Here is a 23140-nt window from a genome sequence, read left to right as displayed (position 1 = left end):
TGGTTACACTTTTAAACTGAATCAGACCAAATCATGAAAGAGTAAAAATATGATGGTAAGGTAAAAAGGGGAAAAAAAGTTAAAAGGTGCACATATGTATCGTCATTACTAGTAGACTCCAGCAAGATATGTTGTTTTCACGTCAAGCACAAATTGCCAAAGAGTTGAAGCTGGGCATGGAGAGAAAAACGGGTTAGTGCAACAATCTTGAATTTCTGCTTGACATACAAACGACATTTTTTGTTGGGAGTCTAATTATTGGTGTTCTATTTAGTTGCCTATTTGTAGCAGATAAGATTTTTACCTCAAGTGGTTGGGAGCAAAAATTAAGGGTGTGGGTATTAAATAAACCCTTTGGATTTTCTTTGAGCAAAAGCAGCTTTGGTCATCGTGAATTTTGGATGATTTTGAAACAGAACACAATAACATGTGGGTGTTGCATTGCCTGTATTGGCTATGCCTTGATACAATTTGATCTTATAAGGCAGGAGAGATATAGTTTAGGCACCTTGTGTGACAAGTCAGACCAACAAGTTGTTCAGGAAAGAATCATTTCCAACAATCTAAAGTCACAACACTCATATGGGCCTAAAGAAAAAAAGAAATCAGTAAAGCTTTACTTGAATGGACCAGGGAGACTATTGTTCAAGCAATTGAGGACATCTTCAAACACGGTTGTGGAGCAAATGTAAATGCAATCCATGTGGGTAGGCATTTGGTTTATCATTGAGGTTACAAGCCTTGATTAAGTCTCAAATTTTGAAATTGGATTTCATTCATTTTTAACTACACTTACCTGGGCCAAGGCAAGCTAATCTTGTTCAGAGGCTGAACTATTTTCAAGGTAGCTTACCTCAATTCAACTGAAGCTAAACTGGCCTGAATTTAATCCAGCACAATTATTGACTTCTCACAATTGGGCTTATTTCAAACCCTTCAAAATTCAAAACATTGGTCAAATATATGTTGAAGAAGTTAAGTATTTAACATGCATGTGGTGTTATTCCAAACTAGCTTGAGTTTCCTCCACAACCATGTTGGTAGACACCCTTGGTTGCTTGAACATTTGTGGCCCAGGTCCATTCAAGTAAAGTTTTACTGTTATGGGGTGAACAGTCCCACGGGGGAGACAGCCCGGGGGCCTTAGACCCAGGTCAGACCTGGCCTAAGGTAAGGTGGGGTGAGGGGAAGTTGGAAGTGGCACGAGACAGGCTAACATCACAGAAGAAGGAACATTGATGAATTCTTGAGATTGATTCAACAAACTCAAATTTATTGTGTGTTTTTTTTTATGCGGCTGAATGGGTAACCAGTGGACATGGCCACTCCAGCCGATTGAAAGTTCAGACCCCATACCCCTATAGCCTTTCAGCTGTCATCCCCCATCAGCCCTGACTACTCGCACTCTCTGGGTCTGACTTCCTCTAGGCAGCAACCTCTGAATCCTATCAGCTGACAGTCCAACGGAAGATAAATGACAGCCGCCCATTCGGTCCAAGTCGTGCCTGAGGTCAATCAGATATCCCCCAGTGCCTGCAGGCATCTGCCCGAAAACCCGTAGCCCGCGTGAAGACCGGATTATTGACTTGAGCTGCCCGTCCAGTGAGCTTGGAGCCCACTCGATTGATCGATTGAGTGAGTGCCTAGCATGCCCGTGGATGTGTCGGGGGTTTTGGCCCAAGCCCAAGGCCGGGCCAGCAGTCTGCCTACCTGTCAAGTGGAGAGTGGTCCTTTGGAATGGGTCTTAGACCCGGGACATCTTTTGATCAGCGATCCCAATGCTTTAGGCGATACTCACTCCGTGGAACAAGGGAACCAGTTGGACGACAGGGCCCGAAAAAATGCCCAGGTCAGATGGCCGATGGCCGATGGCCGTTAACCTAGCCACCGAGAGTCAGTCCGGATAAGAAAATCCGGGGTCTAGGTCTCCAATAGCTCGACACTATTCGCCCCTCCCCTGAATCCCATGAACTCAATCAATTCTGGGCCGGATACGAGGAACATTTTGATCCAGCTGAAAATGATTCAACTTTTTTAGGCATGGTAGCCCATATCCGGAGAAATGTTATACTCCACTGATTAATTGGGCGGTGCTTATTTTTAAATTTGTAGCCCAATGTTCAAAAGTTTAGAGAAAGACTTGAAGGGAATTTAAAATCATGTTAGGTTAGGTTAGCTTAGCTTAGGTTAAGTTATAAGGTTTCTTCCCAATTTGTGTCCATCCATCGACCCCTGGAATGAGTGCCAGGGGTCGATGGCCCGTCTCTGGGGACGGGAATCCAAGTATTGATGGGAGAACCCAAGTCTAGTTCAAAACGGGAGGATTCTGCCCATGATGAATGAACTCCAGCTTTTTGAGAGCGCTCGCTCCATGCTTGATATTCGATTGTAGGTGTTGATGAATCGCGTGTTCAGTTTGCCCATTGTGCGGGTCGAAGAAGTCACGTGTGTGGCTCTACCCGCCCCGGTCACGCCTTTACCGCGCGAAAAGCCCATTCCCAAGCCCAAACCGTTGACCAAATGGGAGAAGTTCGCCCAGGAGAAAGGTGAGTGCGGGTTGGTCTGCCAGCTGGCCTTTTCAAGCCCAGATTCCAGCCATTTTTTTGTTCTTATTATTCTTCTTCTTCGGCTAAATTATTAAATTCTAGGTATCGTGCAGAAGAAGAAGACGCCCATGGTTTGGGACGACGTGGTCAAGGACTGGATTCCCCGCTTTGGCTACAAGAAAGCCGTGGCCGAACAGACCAAGAATTGGATGATGCCCTACAAGGTCAGTGTTTTAAGCCCATACTGGGTCTGGGCCTGCCGTTTAAACCTCGAGTGTATCAAATGTAGAACGGAGTCGAATCCGCCGAGAGTGTTTTGAAATCGTGACCAAGCGACCCGTTCCAATATTTTTCCCCTCAATTTGGTGTTTTGTAGGGCAACGCGCCGGACGATGAGGATCCATTCGAAAAGGCCATTGAGAGCAAACGAGAACGCGTGGCCAAGAACGAGCTCCAAAGGCTGCGCAACGTGGCGCGCAACAAGAAGGTGAAAATCCCCAAAGTGGGCGTCACCCCCATGGTGGAGAAACAGACGGGCAAGAACCCCAATGACCTGAAGAAGGCCGCGGAATTGGCCAAGAAGTCTACGGCCTCTTTGGGCAAGTTCCAGCCCAATTTGCCCGGTTCCCTCGAAAAGAACATCAAGCCGTCCCAAGGCAAGAAACGCAAATTCGACCCCTTGGTCAGTGCCACCGAGAAGGACAAGAACATGAAGATCCTACAACAGATCACATCCAAGGCTCCCAAGTTAGACCTGAAAAAGGCCGTTGGGCGGGAAATGTTCCACCAAGATCAAGAGCGCGAAACCTCGAAGAGACAAACGGCCGGGAAAAAAGGCAAAGGACGATTTAACAAGAAGAGCGGCGAGCGCGCCAAAAAGGGCAAAGCCAGTGGCAGGGGCGGCAAGCGACGATAATTGGTGGCCAGCATTTTCGCGGATTGACATTGGAGCATTGGCGATGATTTGAAATAATGAAAAGAATACATGTTCATTCAGAGACTTGTGGGTTCCTCACAAAATTGAAGGTACAAATTGTTAATAACATCAAATTGGAAATTTCGAACTGAAGGAGTTCGATTTAATGAACAACGAAGAAGACGATTCATTCGTCCCTTGAATGACAAGTCGGATTGCCAAAGTGTTTTGAATGGGGGCAAATTTGAATCTAAAGCTTAGCCTTGCCTCTTTTTGCAATTTTTATATGTAACAACTTGAGGGAGAAGGGCATTGATGAGAAATTCGTTGGCCACCCTGGCCACACCTATGCATTCCTTGTGAAAAAAGCAACTTGTCGAAGCATCTTGGGCCGGACGTATCAATTAAAAAAGTATGTTACTATCAAACATTGCACAAAAGGGAATCCCGATTTCTTGCAAATGAAATGAAGAAGCTCAATGGATAACCATGAAGGTAGGTACCTATCTTTTTGTAACAGAGAAAATGCAGCAAAGGGGCTAAAAGAGGCTAAAAACGACCAATTGTCAATGTAAAACACTTTTTTTGCATATTAATAACGTTTCTTTCCATGTTTTCATCCTTTTTTGGCCATTTTTCTTGTTTTTCCAACTTGAAAGACATTATTTTGGGCAACTCTTTTTGAGGTCTTCTCATCAGGCATCAAGTTTCGAAAGAAAAAAAACCACCACATTTTTCCTCCATTTTTGCTTGGAAAATCGTCAGGAACAGCGTTAATTTTACTGCGTTATGTAATTCTAATTCAGACCAAAAACTACAGCTCTCACAAGCCTATGCACAGGAAAATTGGAGCTCTCTTATTACTTAACACAAAACTATAAATTACGATTAAATCCATGAAATTGTTTCCGAGTAGTTTAAGATTCATACATGTAGGCCCTTTTTCATCGAATTTGTGTCCAAAATGCCCCACATAATATATGGACACAAAATCCCAAACAATCAATACTGATTTTCAATAGTACAAAATTATAAGTGAAGTTGCAATGAATTCAATTTGAAAGCCAATGTACTTGAAATCAATTACATTGCAAAAGTTAATCCATTTCATCTCCCAATCCTTAGAACAGAAAACATATGCAGGACCCTGTATTTATATACGTTGTAGTCCTGAGCATTTCCACCGAAGAAAATATACTTGTTGGGTGGAAACAGGTTTGTCAACATCCGACTTTCGTTGCAAGTATATACTACGGAAGATAAATATGGGATGAGTCATGAACCACTGGAATATAGACGGCGGGGGAACATTAAGGTTGAAAATAAGCATTTCCGATTTGAGACATGGCATTATTACATTTGTCTTCAAGCTAAACTGGACCCTGTTCACTGCAATGACGTACCTATTTCAAATTTCACCTCAATCGAACGGTTGGATAAAAAGTTATGCTCCCTGAAAATGCAGTACATTTACAACAGCACCAAACGAATATTGGCTTTCACCCTCTTCCGGTAAACAATTACCTCAAGGGGACAAAGTTCATTCATCCTGCCTAGAGTTACGCAGTAGGATTTGAGAGGGCATAACTTTTGATCACGGGGCTCGATCGAGGTGAAAAAATTAGATGTAGATGTCAAGTTTCAGTCTCATTTGTAGATTGTCTCAATTGTCGATTCCGACTTGTTAGTTCTCAACTCCATCATCCAAGACTATCATAGCATAGTCCAGTGGTTCATGAATGAGTGCTTCTTCATCGAATGGTTCCACTAGAATCACAGATGAATAGATGCATCGGTACTTGATGTTAATTGCTTGGACAACGATTGCGACTTGTTTGGCCTCCATCTTTGCTTTTTGACTCGGCTGATTGACTTCCTTGGCTCGACCACTTCCAAGGGAACCTACAAGCATCCTTTGGAAGCATTGATGCAATGTTTCTATGTGAGCATATCGGGCTGGATGACAAAAGCGATCTCATAGATTTCCCCCAGGATCCTGAACCCTTCCTCTGTCAACGATTCCCCCCTCATTTTTCTTAGTATTGGCTAAGAATAGATCAGCTTATCGGGCTTTCATATATATATTATCTCAGCAAATGGGGGTGGTGGTTTCACTTCATTTCAGACATGTGTATATAAATAGCATTGGTCATGGACCCTTTCGAAATTCTTGACCCAAGGCTAGGGCGACAGTTGAATGGTCCGCAAGGCGTCCTCGTCGTGGATCTCAATCACAGCCTTCATGCCGTCATTGAACTTGAAGGACAGGCTCCCGTCAATCACGAGGCACGCGTCGAAGCAACGGGATTTGACCTCCAATCGGTCGGCTCGCCCTCGAGGCTTCTTTTCCGTGGCATCGGGAAACGTGCCCACGGAATGCGGGTCGCGCAACGTGTAGGTCATCATGTTGGCTTCCGGGTTGAATACGATGTCGTGATTGAAGTTTTCAGTCACACTCTCCACCAACCGCTCGTCCTGCCAATTCAGAGGAAAGCCCGTGGCTTCTTTCACAATTCTGAAATCAACGGCACATTCATCGTTGGTTGTGGGTCTTATTTGGAGACGAATGCTTTGCGGTTCCGCTTAAGCTCATCACTCTTCACCAATTAGTTGGAGGTCCTAAATCTTCTTAAACTTGATCTTACTTAAACATAACCCTAAACCGATGACAAATACCTTCATATAAAAAACTTTGAATCAATTTGTAGCAAACAAAAAAAAAATGAGACGCCCAATAACTGTTGGCACAAAGCGTAGCCGCTATTAAAATGGTAATGTAAAACTAACTTTATCTCAAAATTTGTTCAAAAAACATGATTGGCCAAAAAGGTCAAAAACTACATACCTCTGAAGAGTTAAAGTCGTGATTATGTAGAGTACACAACCACCTCATTGTGATTATTACAAAAGCAAAAAAAAACACATTTTTGTCTCAAGTGATCAAGCTCAATTTTGGAAAAATAGGAATCCATGACTTGTCCAAAGTCCATGCTGCGGTTGGTATTTCCCAAAACAGGTCACAATCCGATGAAATCGTTACAAATCCAAGACCGACCCCATACCTTAATAATGACTCGACGGATTGATGAGTCAGTTTATTCACATTGAACGTCCACGATGTGGATCCGGTGCCAGTGGAGATGATCAGCCCGGAATTCCTCGTCTTGAACACCTTGTCCTGGTCCAATTGCACCTCAAGATAAGACACTCGCGAAGAAAGGCTCTCGCCAACGAAAACCTCGTTGAGCGCCAAAATGGGTAGCACCCTTTTACTCAACTTTAGATCGCTGTTCCCATTGGACTCCGGGTTGTCCACCAGGGGATGGTCGGATGGTTCTGTGGTCTCATTGATCAGCTCAACATAACGATATTCCGGGTAGGTTAGTTGCTGGGAGTGAAGCTCCAGAGCCTTTTCAGAGATCTTGTCACGGTCTCCGATGAGGGTGATCCGCAAGCGTTTGCGGAGAAACCACGAGAACGCGCCAATGCCGATCTTTTCCACTGCCTCCCCCACGTGGTCGGAAAAATATTTGGGTAAACATAGATAACCCTCTGAGCGTTGCGGGTCGGTATTGATCCCGACCAATGGTTTCCGATGATGGTTCAATTTCGAAGCCGCCATCAGAAACGTCCCATCTCCGCCTAAAAAAGAAAAGGGAACATTGAGCATTGGTTAAGCATGGACACATAGACTATCATGTCGAGACTTGTGACCTGCACTGAAGATGATATCGGCCCATTTGACGGCGCTATCCGTGTATTCAAAGCGTTGGCAAATCTTGGTTTCGATGCCTTGGTCTTCTAGAGCCTGGATCAGTTGAGATTCTGTCCTCTTGTGAATGTCGTGGTGTTTCTTCAGAGCTTGGAAATTCGAGCCCCGTTTCAAAAGCAATTTCTCCAGTTCCAGATCGGATTTGGCCCTGTGACGGTACTTTTCGAACTCATATCGGCTCACCTGGATGTGCGAACCAGATATGTAATGCATAATTTGACTCAATTGGAACAAATATTGGACAGTTTGTGAAAAAAAAAAATACCAAGATGTTTTCCTTTGGTTAAGGTGAAGTAAAAAATTCACAATTTGAAAAAAGCGATTCCCATTCAGTTTTTGACGAGAAAAAAATTCGACCATCAACCCCCTCTTTTTGAAAGGTTTATTACTTATTGTTACTTTGAGCTCGAGGCTATTCATTTTATTCAAAATACCGCCATTTTAAACAAACATCGATTGAATTGGAGAGAAAAAAAATTTCAACATAAATAAACGAAAGGAGAAATGTTAAGACGCAAAGCATTCATGTCCATGAATGCATAGCACCTAGGTACTAAAAGGATTGAAAAGAGAGGGAAAAGGGGCATTACCAAGTTTGCTGTGCCTTGTTACTGGCGTTTAAGGAAATAGCCATAGAACCAGGGAGCGCCAAAACCCGCCTAGACCATCAAAAACCATACCAAAAACCAGCAATAAACTTTTGTACGTTTTTTTCTTTAAAATTTTAAGTATGCCAGGAAACGTTTCAAAGAGTGGCTTGTCACTGCCACAGTAATATGAATCCTGAAAAAAATCCAACAAACTCAATTAAAATCAGGTCAAAAATGTTACAGCTTAATTTTAGAACTCGGACAAAATGACCGCGGAATTAGTGAGTATTGCTTTGTTGGTAATTCTGTTGAATATGTTGAAATGGTTTTAGCTTATTAGTTAAAAAACAGTTAGTTCATGAAAATAAATCTTTTTAAAAACTTAAATCTAAATTTCGGGAAAATTGATACTTATGCTTAATTAGGTTCCGTCAGAAATATCTCGAAATCGTAAGTGACCCTGACGTAAAATGAAACCCACTATCAACCCATCGTGCAATAATTGCGGCATTTACTCCAAACAAGAAATGATTGTCCGACCAAGACCTCAAAATAATTGTTCGGGACAAATGAAATTGAAATCCAACTAACTTACTTTACTCAACACTAAAGCCTTCTTGGGATGGAACTCCTTGGGATCGTCACAAAGGAGTCTCTTGAGCACTTGGGGATATTGGGAAGTGGCGATAAGCTTCCGAAATCTTCCCACGTGCATCTTGGCACCTTCGAAAGGAACAGGAGCTTGCTTGCTTGTTTGCTTGATTGCTGCACCTCTCGGTCACTCCTTCATTCACGTCCTAAACAGCTACCAGCGATTGGCGAAGTGAGCCAATCAAATCGGTAGACGAATGGTGAGAATTTGGGCTGAAATCGAGACGGACACCATCAAAAATGTCGGCCATGTGCCACACATGTTTGTGATTTCTTAATAGATCGAAGAATCTCCGATGCTCCTTTCACAGCCCACCCGCTCACTGGCTATCCTGAACAGATCTGTACTCACCCGGTGCGAAAACAAACCCCAGATCTTCTTTAAAATAAGCCCAATGACCAGGCTAAACTATCTACATATTCTTGATACTTATTTGTAATAAATAGCAAGTTGTCTAGTACATACAACTTCTGCAAGCATTCTCGATCCCTTAAAATCAAGATCATGGGTAATAATTAGAAATGGCAAAACTTGGAAATTTTCCTCCACAGAATTGATTCCCTAATGGCCATTCATCACACACTTAAAACAAAGATATTTCCTAAGAAAAAAAGAGGAATATTGTGATTACATAATACTTTTTTGAATAATTTAGTGAGCTCCTTTCTCTTTTTTCTCTACTTTAAATTCAAAATTCAACAGCATCACCCAAATCAGAGCGCCAAATTCGAGTGGTCGCAAGTTCTTTCACATAGCCAACATGATTCGTGCCCACCCCTGTTAAGCGCATGTCTTCGTTGACAAATCCAGACAATATTGAGACATCAGAGAGAACATCCAGTCTAAGGATGAATACATCCAAGTTTAGCTGGTCAATTGATATGGAATATGTTACTGGAATTCGTCCGCCCGGCAAAGACGAAGACGAGCTTAAAAATGAGAACCCGTTTGTTCCCTGAAGTACGTAAGTTCCGTCGAGCGGGTTCGGACAACCTTTGACACACTATGATGATAATGATAATGATAATAATAATAGTAATTATGTTATTATGACTATAACTTTACTATCCCGAGATTTTGGCCAAATATGCAACGATGATGGACCCGCCATGCTCCATGGCAATTAAAAAACTAAAACTACTCTCAAACTGGTTTGCCATTGTCATGCATTTTGCATGATATCCGTGATTTGTCAGCATCATCGGAAACATTTCAAGCGAGAGCATTCAAGGACAACAAGAATCAGGCTCAACGACAATCCCCAGTCGATTCTACAAGCGACGTGATGTGGACCCATAAATGCTCACACCAACGACAAAGATAAATCTATGTGGATAACCACACTTTTACAATTCCTATTGAGCATTGGACCTCAACTTTTAATAGAATAGCCTATGGTGGCGAGTTTTGCGCTTGATACGAGGATTAAAGTGAAAATAAGGGATTTTTTTTGAATGATTATTATTCTTTTCCCAACCCAAATTTAAATATTGATCCCAATTTCTATTGTATAATATTTGTTATAATTCAAAAGGTGTTTCACTTACGCCAATGATATCGTTTGCGCAATTTTCCTTCATTCCCAACTATTTAAAAGCTATTCTAAAGTAGTATAAAGACTTTTGTTAGTTTTGATAAATTCTTGGGAAAATGTTTCGTGATTCAAATTTGGGACTCACTCTTTGTACTACCCTGTCTCGTTGTCCAGAGGGAATCGAACTCTACGGAAAATCTCGCCCAAAATATATCTGACTTCACAATAGAGAATCCATATTTTGAGCTCCTAACTAAAAAATTACTTGTGGCTTGAAAATAAAATCTGATGCATCAAGATTCATTGAAACATGAATAAGAGAAACATTTTTTTAGAGTTTCTTTTCCAAAATATTATTTGTGCTTCAAGTCATTGATTACAAAACAGTATGTGCCAGTATTGAAAAAAGAGCAGAGGCCCCTAGATGTTTCAAACTTGGGTAGCTTAAAAAAGAGAGATGTCAAAAATTGGTCCAAATGTATGAGTTAATAACCACAGGAGGATTGTATTCTCACTTCATTTAAGCTTTGAATGGTGCAATTTCGATTAAACCACCAGTTGGCACATTTTTGGCGCTTTTTCCCGCTAGTGAGCTGGAGGTACTGACTCAGAGTTTGGGTACAAAAATTAAGACTTTTCGACGATAATGAGAAACAATTCCCCCTAGAACATTGCATTGAAGTAATGTTGCCTTCAAGAAATATCTGCCCTCACTAATGATCGAAACATACTTCAATAAAAAAAATGAAGAGGAAACTAATGATTTGATTTAGAGGGTTTGTTGACATTAAACATTGGCCAAACCATCAGGTATCACTAAACGATGTGGATGTCTAGAATGGGTACGGCAAACATGTGTCCATGAAAAGGGCAGGTTTGTAAAATGTCCGACACGTACAACCAGATGCCAGTTGGCAACCCTTTCAAGCTTTGGACTTATTTTCTTCCTGAGTTGCTGAAGATTGCCTTTCGGAATTAGCGGGATCAATAAATATCTAACGAATGCATTTTGCTTATTCTGCACAAGGAATTATTGCATTTACCTGTTTTCCACTTGAACCGGCTCTTCTTTACTACCGTTTTCAATAGGTCCTGGCAAGAGAGGCAACAGAGAATCTCAGTGCAACTGACAACGCAGAAAAGTTTGGGACACTCTCCATCTAGGTTATGTTTTCCTCTTTGTCTGACGTCAACGATAATCTTACTTACGGAATGGCCAGTTTTGAATCGCCAAACCTCTCTACGATATAAATTTTAGAACATGAAGCTTCATTGTCGAGACCAAGGTTGCCTGTCTGTCATTGCTATGTTATTAGGAATTGTCATTTCGGGACGAGCGAATAGAATTCTGTATTCAAAGATCATGTTTTTAACGTAGTATTAGCAATATCAACTTCTTATATTTTACTAAGAATTAGGTGGCCCATTTTTATTTTCAATAAGACGATACCATATGATTTTGAAGGACTTAGGGGGAATCACCTAAACCATGGAAAATCATTCCTGTTTGCATGACGCTTGATTTGTAACAGAAAATGTACAATGTATACTATTAAAATGATGAGGTAAGATGGGCCCGCGTAAAGGCTCGTAGGCCTTTGCTTTAGAAAGAACAAGTATTTTCGAAATATGAACTCAGGGGATAAGTCTTTGCCTCTTTTCCAGCAAATATTCTTTTTTTTACAATTAACGCAAAAATAACGCGTTTACAAAAAAAATGAAAAATGAAAATCTTTACCGTTGAAATCGATTGCTAAATGAATTCACTTTTCTCACTCAAACTGTGTGTTCAGCTCATATATGGGTTGGGGTAAATGTAACATTTTTAAAAGTAAGGAAAAAGACAACCTTCATATCTCCGTGAGTCGATCCCAATGATTAAGTTGGCCGAAACCTGCAATTTTTCGCACGAAACTCCTTTGGACCTTTACGAGTTTGGTTAGCCCTGTTGTCCGAGGCCCAGGCCAAATGGGAGATGGGTATATACTCCAAGTGGGGTTGATCGTTTGAATTAAGGCTTTCATGGCAAATGAGTCTCTGAATTTGAAGGTGCAGGTTATCCAGCCGTTTGTCGGTAAGGCCATGCTTAGTTTAATCTGAATATGTTCCTCACACTTACCATCATTCTGAATAAAGTTTCCACATCTTCTACCGAGGCGAGCAACTCGAGTGAGCTTTGATAATCATCTATGTACAGTAAATAGGTCCGTTTATTCAACACCTTGGGATCAATTGGGATCAATAACTTTTCACCATTTAACTTCCATCGGTAATGCTTTATCCAAGTGCCCAATCATAAATCTGATCCAAGTCGTTTTTTTCCGATTTGAGTGTGAACATAGTTATCCCCAAGTTGCCTTGGTATCGTGGTATACAAAGATATTGATGGCTTTTATAAACTGTGATTTAAGAAGTGTAAGTAGTGGAGGATCAAGGGTTGATCCTTGGGGCACTCCAGAAGTCACGTTTTGCGTTTGCCCAAGCATTGTCAACTATGACGTTCGAGGTGGGATTTGTCAACAATTATCTTGGCCCGGATTAAAAACTCACTGAATTCCTATGTCAGCTAAGTAATTGAGCAATACTATAAGGTCTATTCTGCTAAACGCTTTAGCGAAATCTAGTCAAATAACATCGCGTTATCGTCAAGATGTAGTCTTCAAAATGCTGAACCAATCGCATCAACGTACAAAAATGTGTAAAGCGAGGGAAGTAGAACAAGGCTATGAAGTGAAGGAATAAGAAAATGAAATGATTTTGTGTCTTATGAAAATAACTTGTTTTGCCGTCAAGCAACATATCTAGAGGTTTGATGTGAGCAGTTGTCTGAACGCGAAGAGTTTCTATTGTAAGGAAAATTTGCTTTGACAGCCATCTGAAAATTACCCTTAAAGACGAAACAAGTATTTAGTCCGACCTTTCAAAAGGAGTATTGCATACGTGTTATTGGTCAGCAGACATGTATTGTAAATGTAATTGCAATTCCATTTGAATGTAATTATTATTGCAATTAATTGCGTTTGAACTCAGAGTAATTGTAATTGATTACATTTGGATCAATGTAACTGAGCTTTTTCAATTAGAAATTACGATTGCATTTTTACACAGATGGCACATTCCTGGCAAAGACTTTAAAGTTATTCTTATACATCATCGTTCAGCACACAAAATCTTCCTCTGTTGTTTTTTATATGCTTTGGACAAATCTATCTTATCAAATTCTAGCGTCTTTTGCAAACCTCGGATGCTAAATTGAAAGGCGTTCAGTTCGGCATTTTCTAACAAAATAAAATCAAACAATTTTCGTTGCATTTCCCCTTTACAAACGTAGCTCTGACAAGAGGTCATACTAATTTTGACATATTTAAAGAAATATGGAGATGATGACAACACCAACAGCGCCATCTTGGCAGTGACAGTAAATCCAACTAAAATCACAAAACAATCTTATATAAACCCTTAGGTAAACTACAAGCAAAAATGGCAGGAAAATTACAAGACATGGTCCTTATCCATTTGCAAATGACGTATAATTTTGTATAAAAGTGGACTTGTAAGTAACTGAATTACAAATAAAAAAAATTGTAATTGTAAGAATTATAATTATTATTGTGAATGCTTTTGAAGCCGTACAGAATCAGATCCAACCACACATTTGACAAACCTTCAACTGGATATGCTCAACGAACTTTCCATTATTTTGGAGGACTACACCTAAATTTTTGATTGATGAGACCTGCTCAATATCTTTACCTCCATTATCTACGAGTGGAGTATTCAAAGGACTTGACCCGAAGGTCATTGAGCGGAATTTCATTCCGTTCAGGGCAATATTACTCTCAGTAACCCAAGAATAGATTATTTCTAGGTCCTTTGCAAGGCTAGTGCAATCTTGGCCATTCCTACCAGAAACTAACTTTGTATCGTCAGCATAAGAAGAGAGACTGGCAGTAATACTAAGCTTTTGAAGCGGGGCAACGAATATTAAAGAAGAGTAAAGAAGAGATGTGGACTTCATTGTTCGAATTAGCCTGGATTCTCGAGGACTTGAAGGTGCTCTCAAAACGCACATTAAGCCTCTGCGGTCACTACAATTGACCCTAAATTCATGGGTTCAAAAATAAAGTCTTGCCTTTTACATCAACGAAATATTGCATTTACATGTAGGCACATTTCTATGACTTCATAGTGAAAGTCACTTTAGAAGTATCCTGACATCATGATCCAGGACAAAGTAGATGAGTGATCTCTAAAATTAATACCATCATTGTATGAAAATCTAAGACAAATGGATACAAAAAACTTGCTTTATAGGTCATAGAAAAAGTAAAATACACCTCAAGTTCCCTATCAATGCCAATCAATAAATGCACTTATAGGAAGAGATGATCAAAATAATGGGATTTGTTTAAGATTAAAGCATAAGAAATACGAGATGTTTGTAATGGTTTTTGTCCCTTTAAAGAAAAAAAAATGGCGTGTAAAAGTCATCATATGGGATGTACTGTACAGGGCGGAAAAAAATAAGGGCCACTCTTGGCGCCTTCTGAAAATCCTTCCTCGTCCTCCAAGAATTGCTTGATCATATTTTCATCAAAAGGGGCTATTGAAAACCTAACACCTTACCATGAATAATCCAATTTCAGTCTAATGGAGATTGGTAACCCTCTGACTTTTGGCCATCCGCACTCACTCCTGAAATCCCATATCTTCGCCCGTGGTGTGGTCTGTTGTAAAGAGATTCGCCGTTCTGGCATGAAGTTCTCCACTCACCAATGGTTCAAGGATGGACACCGAAAGGCTCATCCACTTGCCTTGGCTTTCTTGCCGGTCTTCAACAGGCCCTTGGTTTTGGCTCTGACATCAAGACTGTGCTTACTTACATTTTCGAACATAGTTTTGGTGAAAACGGTGGAAGGACTACCAAGTGCCTCTGGACTAAAATTAAATCATTATAGCACTACCGTAAGTGTTCAACAGTTCCTTTCAATGAAAGCTTGGGGTTCAAGGTCAAACAAATCTTTGAGCGGGGATGATCATTGCCTGACATGATCAAAGTAGCCCTGAATTTCTTTCTAACCAGTTGTTCTCCTACATTTTGCCTCAATTTGACAAAATGCTTCAACTTCCCCGAAAATCCTCGGTTTTCGGTTATTTTATGGTTAAAATTCATGAAAATTCATGAACATTTTTTTGCCCCAAAATGGCCAAAGCAATTCCAAAGCTTAATTTTGCCATAAAATTCATCTATCTGACCCTTAATCATCAGCATGGGAAGAATAACTGAGATTACCAGTACTAAGCCTAGTAATCTGTCAGATCATCATGTTCTCGAGATAGGGTCGACCATTAACCAAAAGCCGGCGTGCTCTAGAGTAAGGCCGGCCAAAAAGGTCGGTCTGGCTAAGTTCAAGTTCAAAGATGAACATTGGCCGTTGATTATAGAAAGGTTAGGGGAGCTTGATCTCATTTCAATGCTGAAAAAGGAATCGTCCATAGATGTAGCCTTAGACAAAATGATTCTAGTTTTCGAGGACGTCTGTTCCAGTCTAGCAATCTCTGAATGTGTTTCACAGGGCGGGGCACATTCTAAAATTCCGAAGGATAGGAAGAATTTGTTCAAAAAGAGTTGCAAACTAGCAAAAAGGCTCCAGAGCACTTTGAATCCAGTAGTTGTGGCTAGCCTTCGAAGAAAGTTGGATTTAATCCAAGGTAGAATTGAGGCCTCCGTTGAGACAGATCAGTTGAACAAGGAAAGTAGAGTTGTTCAAGAGGTGAGGTCGAATCCGAAGGCGTTTTTCTCTTACGCAAACTCTAAGAGAAAAAATGAAACACCCTGTAGGGCCTTTTGAGGTCGATGGGAAAGCCATAGACAATGTAGAGACTATGGCCAACATACTTGGAGATCAGTTCTCTAGTGTGTTTTCAACTCCACTGAGTTTAGGAGCAACAGTCCATTGCTCTATTGATGAGTTGTTGGGACTGGCAAGGCTTGTCAAGTTGAACATTTAGATGATCTTGTAGTCACAGATCAGGATGCTTTAGAGGCCATCAGGGACTTGAGACTCACGAGCTCCCCTGGCCTGATGGGGTGACATCTCAGTTTCTGATGAGATGCTCACAGGTTCTTGCTCCTGTTTCTCGTACTAGATGCGTTGCATCTTGGATCAGGGCAAGTTCCCCTCTTCTCTGAAGGTAGCTCATGTTCCAATTTTCAAAGGGGAGATATGTCACTCCCCAGTAACTACAGGCCGATTTCTCTCACTTCGAATATTGCGAAGGTGTTTGAGAAGATAATGAAGTTCAAACTTGTTGAATTCTTGATATCCATGAAGTCCTTCCTCCTAGCCAGCATGGGTTCCGAGCACATTCTAGCACGGTTAACCAACTGATTGAACATATAGAGCAGGTTATTGAGGGACTGAGAGCCATGAATCAGTCGATGTAGTTTATCTCGATTTTCCAAGGCCTTTGACAAGGTAGATCATGGCCATTTAGTTAACAGGATCCATGGCAAGGTTCTCAATTGGCTAAGAAGTTTCATTTATGGTAGGAAACAATTAGTTAAGGTTGAGGGATCCCTTAGTGACATACATGATGTCAAGTCGGGCGTCCCTCAGGGCTCCATTTTGGGTCCTCTCCTTTTCATCATCTTAATTGCTCCGCTTCAGAAGTTTGGTAGTAGTAATGTCAGTATCTCTTCTTATGCTGATGATGCAAAATTGGTATTTGGTAGGAATGGTCAGAACTCTGGTTGTCTGTTAGAGGTCCTAGACCAAATCTACTCCTGGGTTGCTGCGAGTAACATGGCACTGAATGGAACGAAATTCCGCTCAATGACCTTTGGGTCGACGTCATTAGACACTCCACTATTAGATGATAAAGGTAAGGATAGTGAGCAGGTCTCATCCATGAAGGATTTAGGTGTAGTCCTCGAAGATAATGGAAAGTTTGATGAGCATATCCAGTTGAAAGTTGGTAAAGCTTTTCAAACATGTGGTTGGATATATTGCATGTTTGAGTCCAAAGATACTATCACGATGCTAACTCTGTACAAGTCGATTGTTCAGCAGCATCTTGAATATGCCTCTCCATTTGGGCACCAATTAGTTCAGCAGGTTTTCAAAAGCTTGAGCAGGTCCAAGGATACTATACTAGGAACATTGAAGATATGAGAGAGCTCTCGTATTGGGAGAGGTTAGAAAGTTTTGGATTGTACAGTATTCAGAGAAGGTACGAAAGGTATCTGATATTGTACGTTTTCAAAAGCATTCATGAGCTTTGTCCCAACCCAGGATTTAGGGTCAATTGTAGTGACCGTAGATGTTTAACGTGCGTTTTGAGAGCACCTTCAAGCCCTCGAGAATCCAGGCTAGTTAAAACAATGAAGTCCAACTCTCTTCTTTCTCGGGCTCTCTCATTGTTCAACTTGATGCCCTCAAATATTCGTAGGGCTTATGTAGGCGTTGATCCAGTAGCAGGATTAAAGTCAGACTTGGACAAGTTACTGACTAAAATTCCGGATCAACCTTATATTCAAGGATTAGCCAGATCAACCCACTCCAATTCGTTGGTCGATCAAATAATATACATAAATAAAAGTCAAGTAAAATGAATAATGTTCTCGTCTTGAACTGCTGGGATTCCAATCCCGGTAGCGGTAAGGAAGTCCGCAAAAAAAAGAAATTACATTTCAGACCAATGTATTTGCAATTTGCACATTTATGAAGTTATGGGGTACCCAACGTGGTTTCGTGAGCGCATATTTTGAGTTGCGATATGTACCCAGTTGCACATACTGCGAGTATCAGAAAGTTTCGTGAACGCACATTTTGAAATGCAACTGTGTAAAAAAATTTATTGTCGCATTCAAAATATGCGTTCACGAAACCATGTGGGGATACCCCATTGACACAGGACTGTTGTTCAGGAATGTTATCTTTCAAGTCAAATTTCTCTTCAAGTTTTACTTGATAACATCTAACCAAGCTTTTCCATAACTTTGTAAGGCTTGTTGTTAACGGTATTGAACAGAACTTTTTGTCTGACCTTCATCCCTTTCTACATAGTACAGATGGCAAAGAGAGACAATGTGGGAAGTCTAAAATTGCCTAGGGCCCCTTTCCTTCATTCAGCTAATAATCAGTTCACCGTTTGTGATGTAGGTAATAGGTAGACTCTTGAATTGACTGATTTCAGAAACTCGGTGATATTTGATACACATTCGATGCCTATTGAAAAGCACTGGAAGATAACTCAAACAATGCTTGAACGATAAGACTGATTAGAAATAAAGAATCGGAAGAGTTATAAAGAAAGGTTTATTTGTTTTCTTTTCATAGAGATAAAAGAGAATGAATATTATTTAGGGTGTTGAGATACAAAACACATTTTGTCTAGGAGAGAGTAAATAACTGGTTCATAAACTCAGAATGGTTTTGTAATGCTACAAATAATCATCAAGATAATAATAATTACGAGAATAACATGTTCTAATCTTTGACAAGAACACAAATAACACTACAACTGTCTCAGTAAAATATCTCCAGAGTGACTGTCACAATAATAGTAATAATGATGATGATGATGATGATGATGATGATGATGATGATGATGATAATAATAATAATAATGGTAATAATAACGTTACAAACTGAACTATTGATGATCAACGGGATGAATGTTAAAGATGATTCATTTCAACGGAAACTTGATCAATCATAATAAGCTTCTCCCAACGTTTGAGAAACGGACAATCGATCAATATGGCTGATGATTACGACAGACTTGATGCAGTTGATACTTTCTCATTTCGATGACGTTCTTCGGGGATGAAGTAGCTGACGACAAAATGAACCTGAAGATGAGCATTGACTGACATGTTTTATTATTGCCTGGCATCCTCACAAGACATAGAGAGGGTGAATTAGCGCACAACCCAATGTTTTTGACGGGAGATTTAGAAGCAGGAGGATATACGCCTCCAATTCTCTTACAACCTGTAATGAACGAACAGTTTATACATTGTGAAACACGAAACATAACAAATAACAAGTGATATTGGAAGAGGCTAGTGGGGGCTCAAGTATTTTAAGGATATGATGCAGGCCGGGAGGTTACTACCAATTATCGTGTTCAAATAATGGTTCTAAGATATGCAAATGTTCAGTGATATGATGAATGTTTCTCGAAAGGGAGAGAAGGAGAACGAAGTGTTTATACAGTGTTAGAAGCATCGTTCCGTGCTGGGTGCTTAGTTGGTTGGTTGGTTGGTTGGTTAGTAAGTGACATGGTTTGTTGGTGATCTGGTGTTCTGTTTAGTTTGTAGGGAAGAGAGAAAGAGAGAGTTGGGGGTGAGTGAGTGAGTGAGTGGAGTGAGTGAGTAAGTAAGTGAATGAATGAATGAAGGAGTGTTTGGTTTTTGAATTTGCCTCGCGTTTTACCATGGATCCATACTTGGCAGCTGCTTCTGTGTCCTCGGCGAGTTTTGAGTATATTGCACAACTGAATGTATGACGGAGGGTCCTTGTGTTCATCGGATGGTGGCCGGGATGCTCCTGGAGCTGGAAAAGCACAACTTCATGATGTACGGAAACTTGCTGCTGGCATTGGGAACAGGGTGGTGGTTGCACATGACAAGCCCTTCCAGCGCTTCTGAAAGCGTTTCGAACTCAATGAGACCGCTCGAGCTGCGTTCCGTCTTGGAAGGGAACATTTTGATACATTTGGGCTTGGGAGAGCCACTCTTGGTAAAGATCTCTTCGATATCATCGGCTTCGAGTCCGGGTGGAGTGTTGAAAAAATGGAGGATCTTAGAGGGGGGTTGGATACGATTCTTTGAAGCCATCTCGGGGTTGATGAAGCGATTATTCTTGCTTCCCATGAAGTCTTGGAAGCTGGGAGATCCATCGGGTAGAGTGTAAGGGGATTGAACATCGGCCAGGAATGCCTGTTTCGAGAAGCCCAATTGCATTTTCGTGTCAAAGAATGCATTATTGTTCAAGTTGGACACGACACGCTCCACGGCTAAACCGTCGCCCATTTGAACCATAGCGCAGCCCTCCTTGGTTTTCAAGAATTTGATCCGCACTACGTTACCATACAAACAAAAGAGGTTGAATATCCTACTAGCGTTCATCTTGTCCGAGTTGAGACCATAGACCATACAAACAGCTCCTTGGTGATGCTGATAAGGGGTACCGCCGACCGCTGTACTCCCCGAAGAGGGTGCCACAGACACCGAGGACCCCGGAACTGGCGAAGGAGCTGTGGACCTTCCGTTGAGGAGAGTGGCGGCCCCCCGGATCATGGAAGCACCGGTGGCTTGGCTGGCTAAAGCTGACACAGCTGCTTGACCAGCTAGCGTCTCCAGTCCATTAGCAGCTACCGCAAGAGCCTGCTGACTGGGAGAAGTCATATGAGGTGGCGAATGATGAGTTGTGGGGAATCCATTCTCAAAACTCTCGCTACCAGTGACTGCTCTGACTAATGATAGATTCCCATTAACCAGATTAGTTGAGGTGACCACGGGTGCCACGGATTGGCCATTGTTCATACTATTGCCTCCAACTGTAGCCCCTGGTGCTGCAAGGGGCTCCTTTAGAAGGACAGGTCTCTGGCTGACAGTGGGGGCAGGTGTGGGTTTGGGCTCAGCTGGTACTTTACCCAAATTGGGATTGGTATAATCCCAACTCTCGACATTGTTCTTGTAGACGTTCAATTTGGTGGGCTTAGCATACTCAATTTTGAGTGTACAACACCCAGAGTAAATATCGCAGCCGTGAAGGCTTTCTTTGGCCTGTTTGGCTGTGTCAATAGAGTCAAATTCGACCATGGCTTGAACGCCGTTCTTCTTGAATATGACAATGCGTAGCACGGTACCCACGGGCGAGCAAATGGTGTTAAGCACCTCGCATGTGATTGGATATGTTGGGTTGAGGACCGTGAACAGGAGGATATGGTTCGGTTTCTCGGGCTCGATCGGCTTCCGATTGAGCTGTTGTTCAATGTAATGCTGGCTCAAAATGCCAGAGTGCGGCACTGCTCCCGAAGCGTTCAACGCTGCGGCCATGCTACCGGTTGAAGCGGCAGCGGCGAGATGCAGAGCCGTCGGTTGAAACGAGGGCTGATAATCTACCCTTGGTCTTTTGGCCACGTGGCCGCAAGCCTCTGCGTAGAGCGCCATATCTGAGACAGATGGCGCCGCAGGGACCAGGCTGCTCGTGGCAGGGGTGTAGAGCGGGAACGTGGTCCAGTTGATGATCGTGCTGATATGTGGATGAACCAGGGCTGATGCCGGAGAGCATATATTTGGGTTGTTAAAGGCGTGCCGAACTATATCAGCGCCAGACGGAACTGGTTTGGGTGGATGGATAGATGGTTGGAGTGGCTGTTCAAGTTGTGGCTTTGCGTGTTGTCGGGTAGAGTGGTTTTGTCCGTGGTAGTATCATGTGAAGTAGCTTTGTCTGGATATTGTGGTGGTAGTGGTGGTGGTGGTGGTGATGATCTTTGTGGCAATAGTAGTAGGAGTGGTACTTGTGGTGATGGTGGTGAATCTGTTGTTTTTGATACGGATTATAGCGGGCTTGCCTGCAAACGGAGAGGAAATCAACGTCATGCTTGAATACCATGTGTCTTTCATCTTGGCCCAGCCAAGCGGCCGCCCTTGTCGACCCATTGTACCCTCATTCACGGCTGGAGGCTTTGGTCTTAGTCGTCAAGAAACAGAGATAGCTATGTTAGCTACGTTCCGGAATGAGACGAGAGCAGCCAATTGAAAGGCCATGTTCTCACTGTTTGAGGATTTGCTGGCAAAGGCTCTCAAAAGACAAAGAAGATCGCCTACGAAATAAATTGGAAGGATCCTTCTACTGACATGGAACGTACTCTAAATAGGAATAAGATTGATTGGATCGCCTCTCACGGCTTGGGAAGGTTGGAAGAACTTCCAAGCCCGTGGAGCAGGAGAAGCTTTACTACAATGTAGTTTTCGTTAGAGAAGTGCGGGAAAGTTTGCGTCTCGCATTCGATATGTAATCCGCTTTCTTCAACCCGAGGGTCGTTCTTGGCTTTGAAGAATGCAATAAATGAAGACTGCTGCATTATTTTGTGACCCTTGAGACCGAGATTAAGTGCCAAATGAGCGGCCAGCATGTTGATCCCATTATCAAGACCCTTCAAGCCAACGCAAGACACCAACTTTTCAAGATGCATTAAATGTGGTGAATGCATCTCTTACATGATCTCGCATTTGTGACTGAGCTACAACAATAGAATATTGATTAGTAATTCTTTTGGCGGCGTCACCTACGAGACTCATAATGCAAAGGACCAAATAGTAAACGAAAAACAATGCTCTCCAACGTAACGGTTTACTGCGAGCTTAGCGTTGCTGCGGCTGATTGCAAATCAAATTAATCACAATTTACGTGAGCTGAAGCACGTAATCATGAAACTGTCATTAGTTACAATTCAGAAATTGGTTTTCTCAGTCTGCCGAGGAACAAACAAATAAATCCAAATTCGGAAGCTTCTCCTAACCCGCGAAGATAACCATTATCATGGCATGATACATTGAACGTCGATTCCTTTCAAGGCAATGTCACCCATAATCGAATTCGTGTCGGCATGGTTTGAAGTCTATGGCTCACCAACCGTGATCAAAGCGGCAAGCATGAGAGAAAATGGAAATGGGAAGGAAGACGGGGGAGTTTGATCGAAGCTTGAAGATTGGGAAGTCTAGGTTGGGAAGACGTTGTTTGTTACTGGTGCCAGGAATTTGCCACAGTAGAGGAGGAGATGCTACAAACTTGAAAGAGTGATCCTAGCCAGCAACACCATTACCTTAAGTTCCAAGGCAAGATAAAAGAGCATCTAATATTAATACCTTCCAATGAGCCCCCATTTCCAGGATCACATCCCTCGTAAATCCCAAAAAGCCTACTCTGTTTTCCAGGTCTATGTTGACCTCATACACGTTTCCGAGGTATTCCCAGATATGGAAATGACACCATTTTCCCAGGTGGCAATGTGGAACAATGGAACAGTTCCCTCCCTGCGAGTCTCTGCGGAACAATTCGTCACGATAAGCACCCACAAAGTGGAATTTCCGAGAAGGGAAATGTTCTCTC

General features: G+C 41.8%; 3 protein-coding genes across 7 annotated transcripts in view; 1 reads left to right on the top strand and 2 right to left on the bottom strand.

Annotated features, from left to right (window-relative positions):
* Nucleotides 1–1636: 1636 nt before the first annotated feature.
* Nucleotides 1637–3546, top strand: LOC131882323 (ribosome biogenesis regulatory protein homolog; the record flags this gene model as incomplete). The annotated part of the gene is given in 4 exon segments (XM_059229437.1): nucleotides 1637–1849; nucleotides 2393–2546; nucleotides 2649–2770; nucleotides 2923–3546. Coding segments are annotated over 4 exon segments (1017 nt in total). The 3' UTR covers nucleotides 3463–3546.
* Nucleotides 3547–5524: 1978 nt separating this feature from the next.
* On the bottom strand, nucleotides 5525–11210 carry LOC131882320 (NAD kinase 2, mitochondrial-like). The gene is made up of 5 exons (XM_059229432.1): nucleotides 11054–11210; nucleotides 8420–8688; nucleotides 7177–7417; nucleotides 6525–7104; nucleotides 5525–5977 (listed from the first exon to the last, which is right to left on the bottom strand). The coding sequence occupies exons 2-5, from the start codon at nucleotides 8537–8539 to the stop codon at nucleotides 5644–5646; spliced, it is 1275 nt and encodes a 424-aa protein (XP_059085415.1). The 5' UTR covers nucleotides 8540–8688; nucleotides 11054–11210; the 3' UTR covers nucleotides 5525–5643.
* Nucleotides 11211–18317: 7107 nt separating this feature from the next.
* LOC131881878 (heterogeneous nuclear ribonucleoprotein L-like) overlaps nucleotides 18318–23140 on the bottom strand; it is a 56300-nt gene continuing 51477 nt past the window's right edge. For 3 of the 5 annotated variants that reach the window (XM_059228870.1, XM_059228871.1, XM_059228869.1), the window contains one exon: nucleotides 19018–21599. In XM_059228870.1, coding sequence (XP_059084853.1) covers nucleotides 19543–21195 — 1653 coding nt within the window. In that variant the 5' untranslated portion in view covers nucleotides 21196–21599 and the 3' untranslated portion in view covers nucleotides 19018–19542. The other 2 variants (XR_009373409.1, XR_009373410.1) reach the window with 2 other exon arrangements.

Source organism: Tigriopus californicus, chromosome 6, assembly GCF_007210705.1.
Source record: "Tigriopus californicus strain San Diego chromosome 6, Tcal_SD_v2.1, whole genome shotgun sequence".
NCBI lineage: Eukaryota > Metazoa > Arthropoda > Copepoda > Harpacticoida > Harpacticidae > Tigriopus > Tigriopus californicus.
The sequence above is the reverse complement of the archived record's forward strand: the minus strand, read 5'-3'. Positions and strand labels throughout refer to the sequence as shown.

Bases quoted from the DNA above. Each gene is read 5' to 3' on its own strand.
- LOC131882320 (XM_059229432.1), bottom strand. From the start codon at position 8,539: ATGCACGTGGGAAGATTTCGGAAGCTTATCGCCACTTCCCAATATCCC. The intron at 7,105-7,176 runs GTCACAAGTCTC...TTTCTTTTTTAG, and splicing joins CGATATCATCTTCAGTGCAG to GCGGAGATGGGACGTTTCTG. The intron at 5,978-6,524 runs GTATGGGGTCGG...CGTTGATTTCAG, and splicing joins TCCGTCGAGTCATTATTAAG to AATTGTGAAAGAAGCCACGG.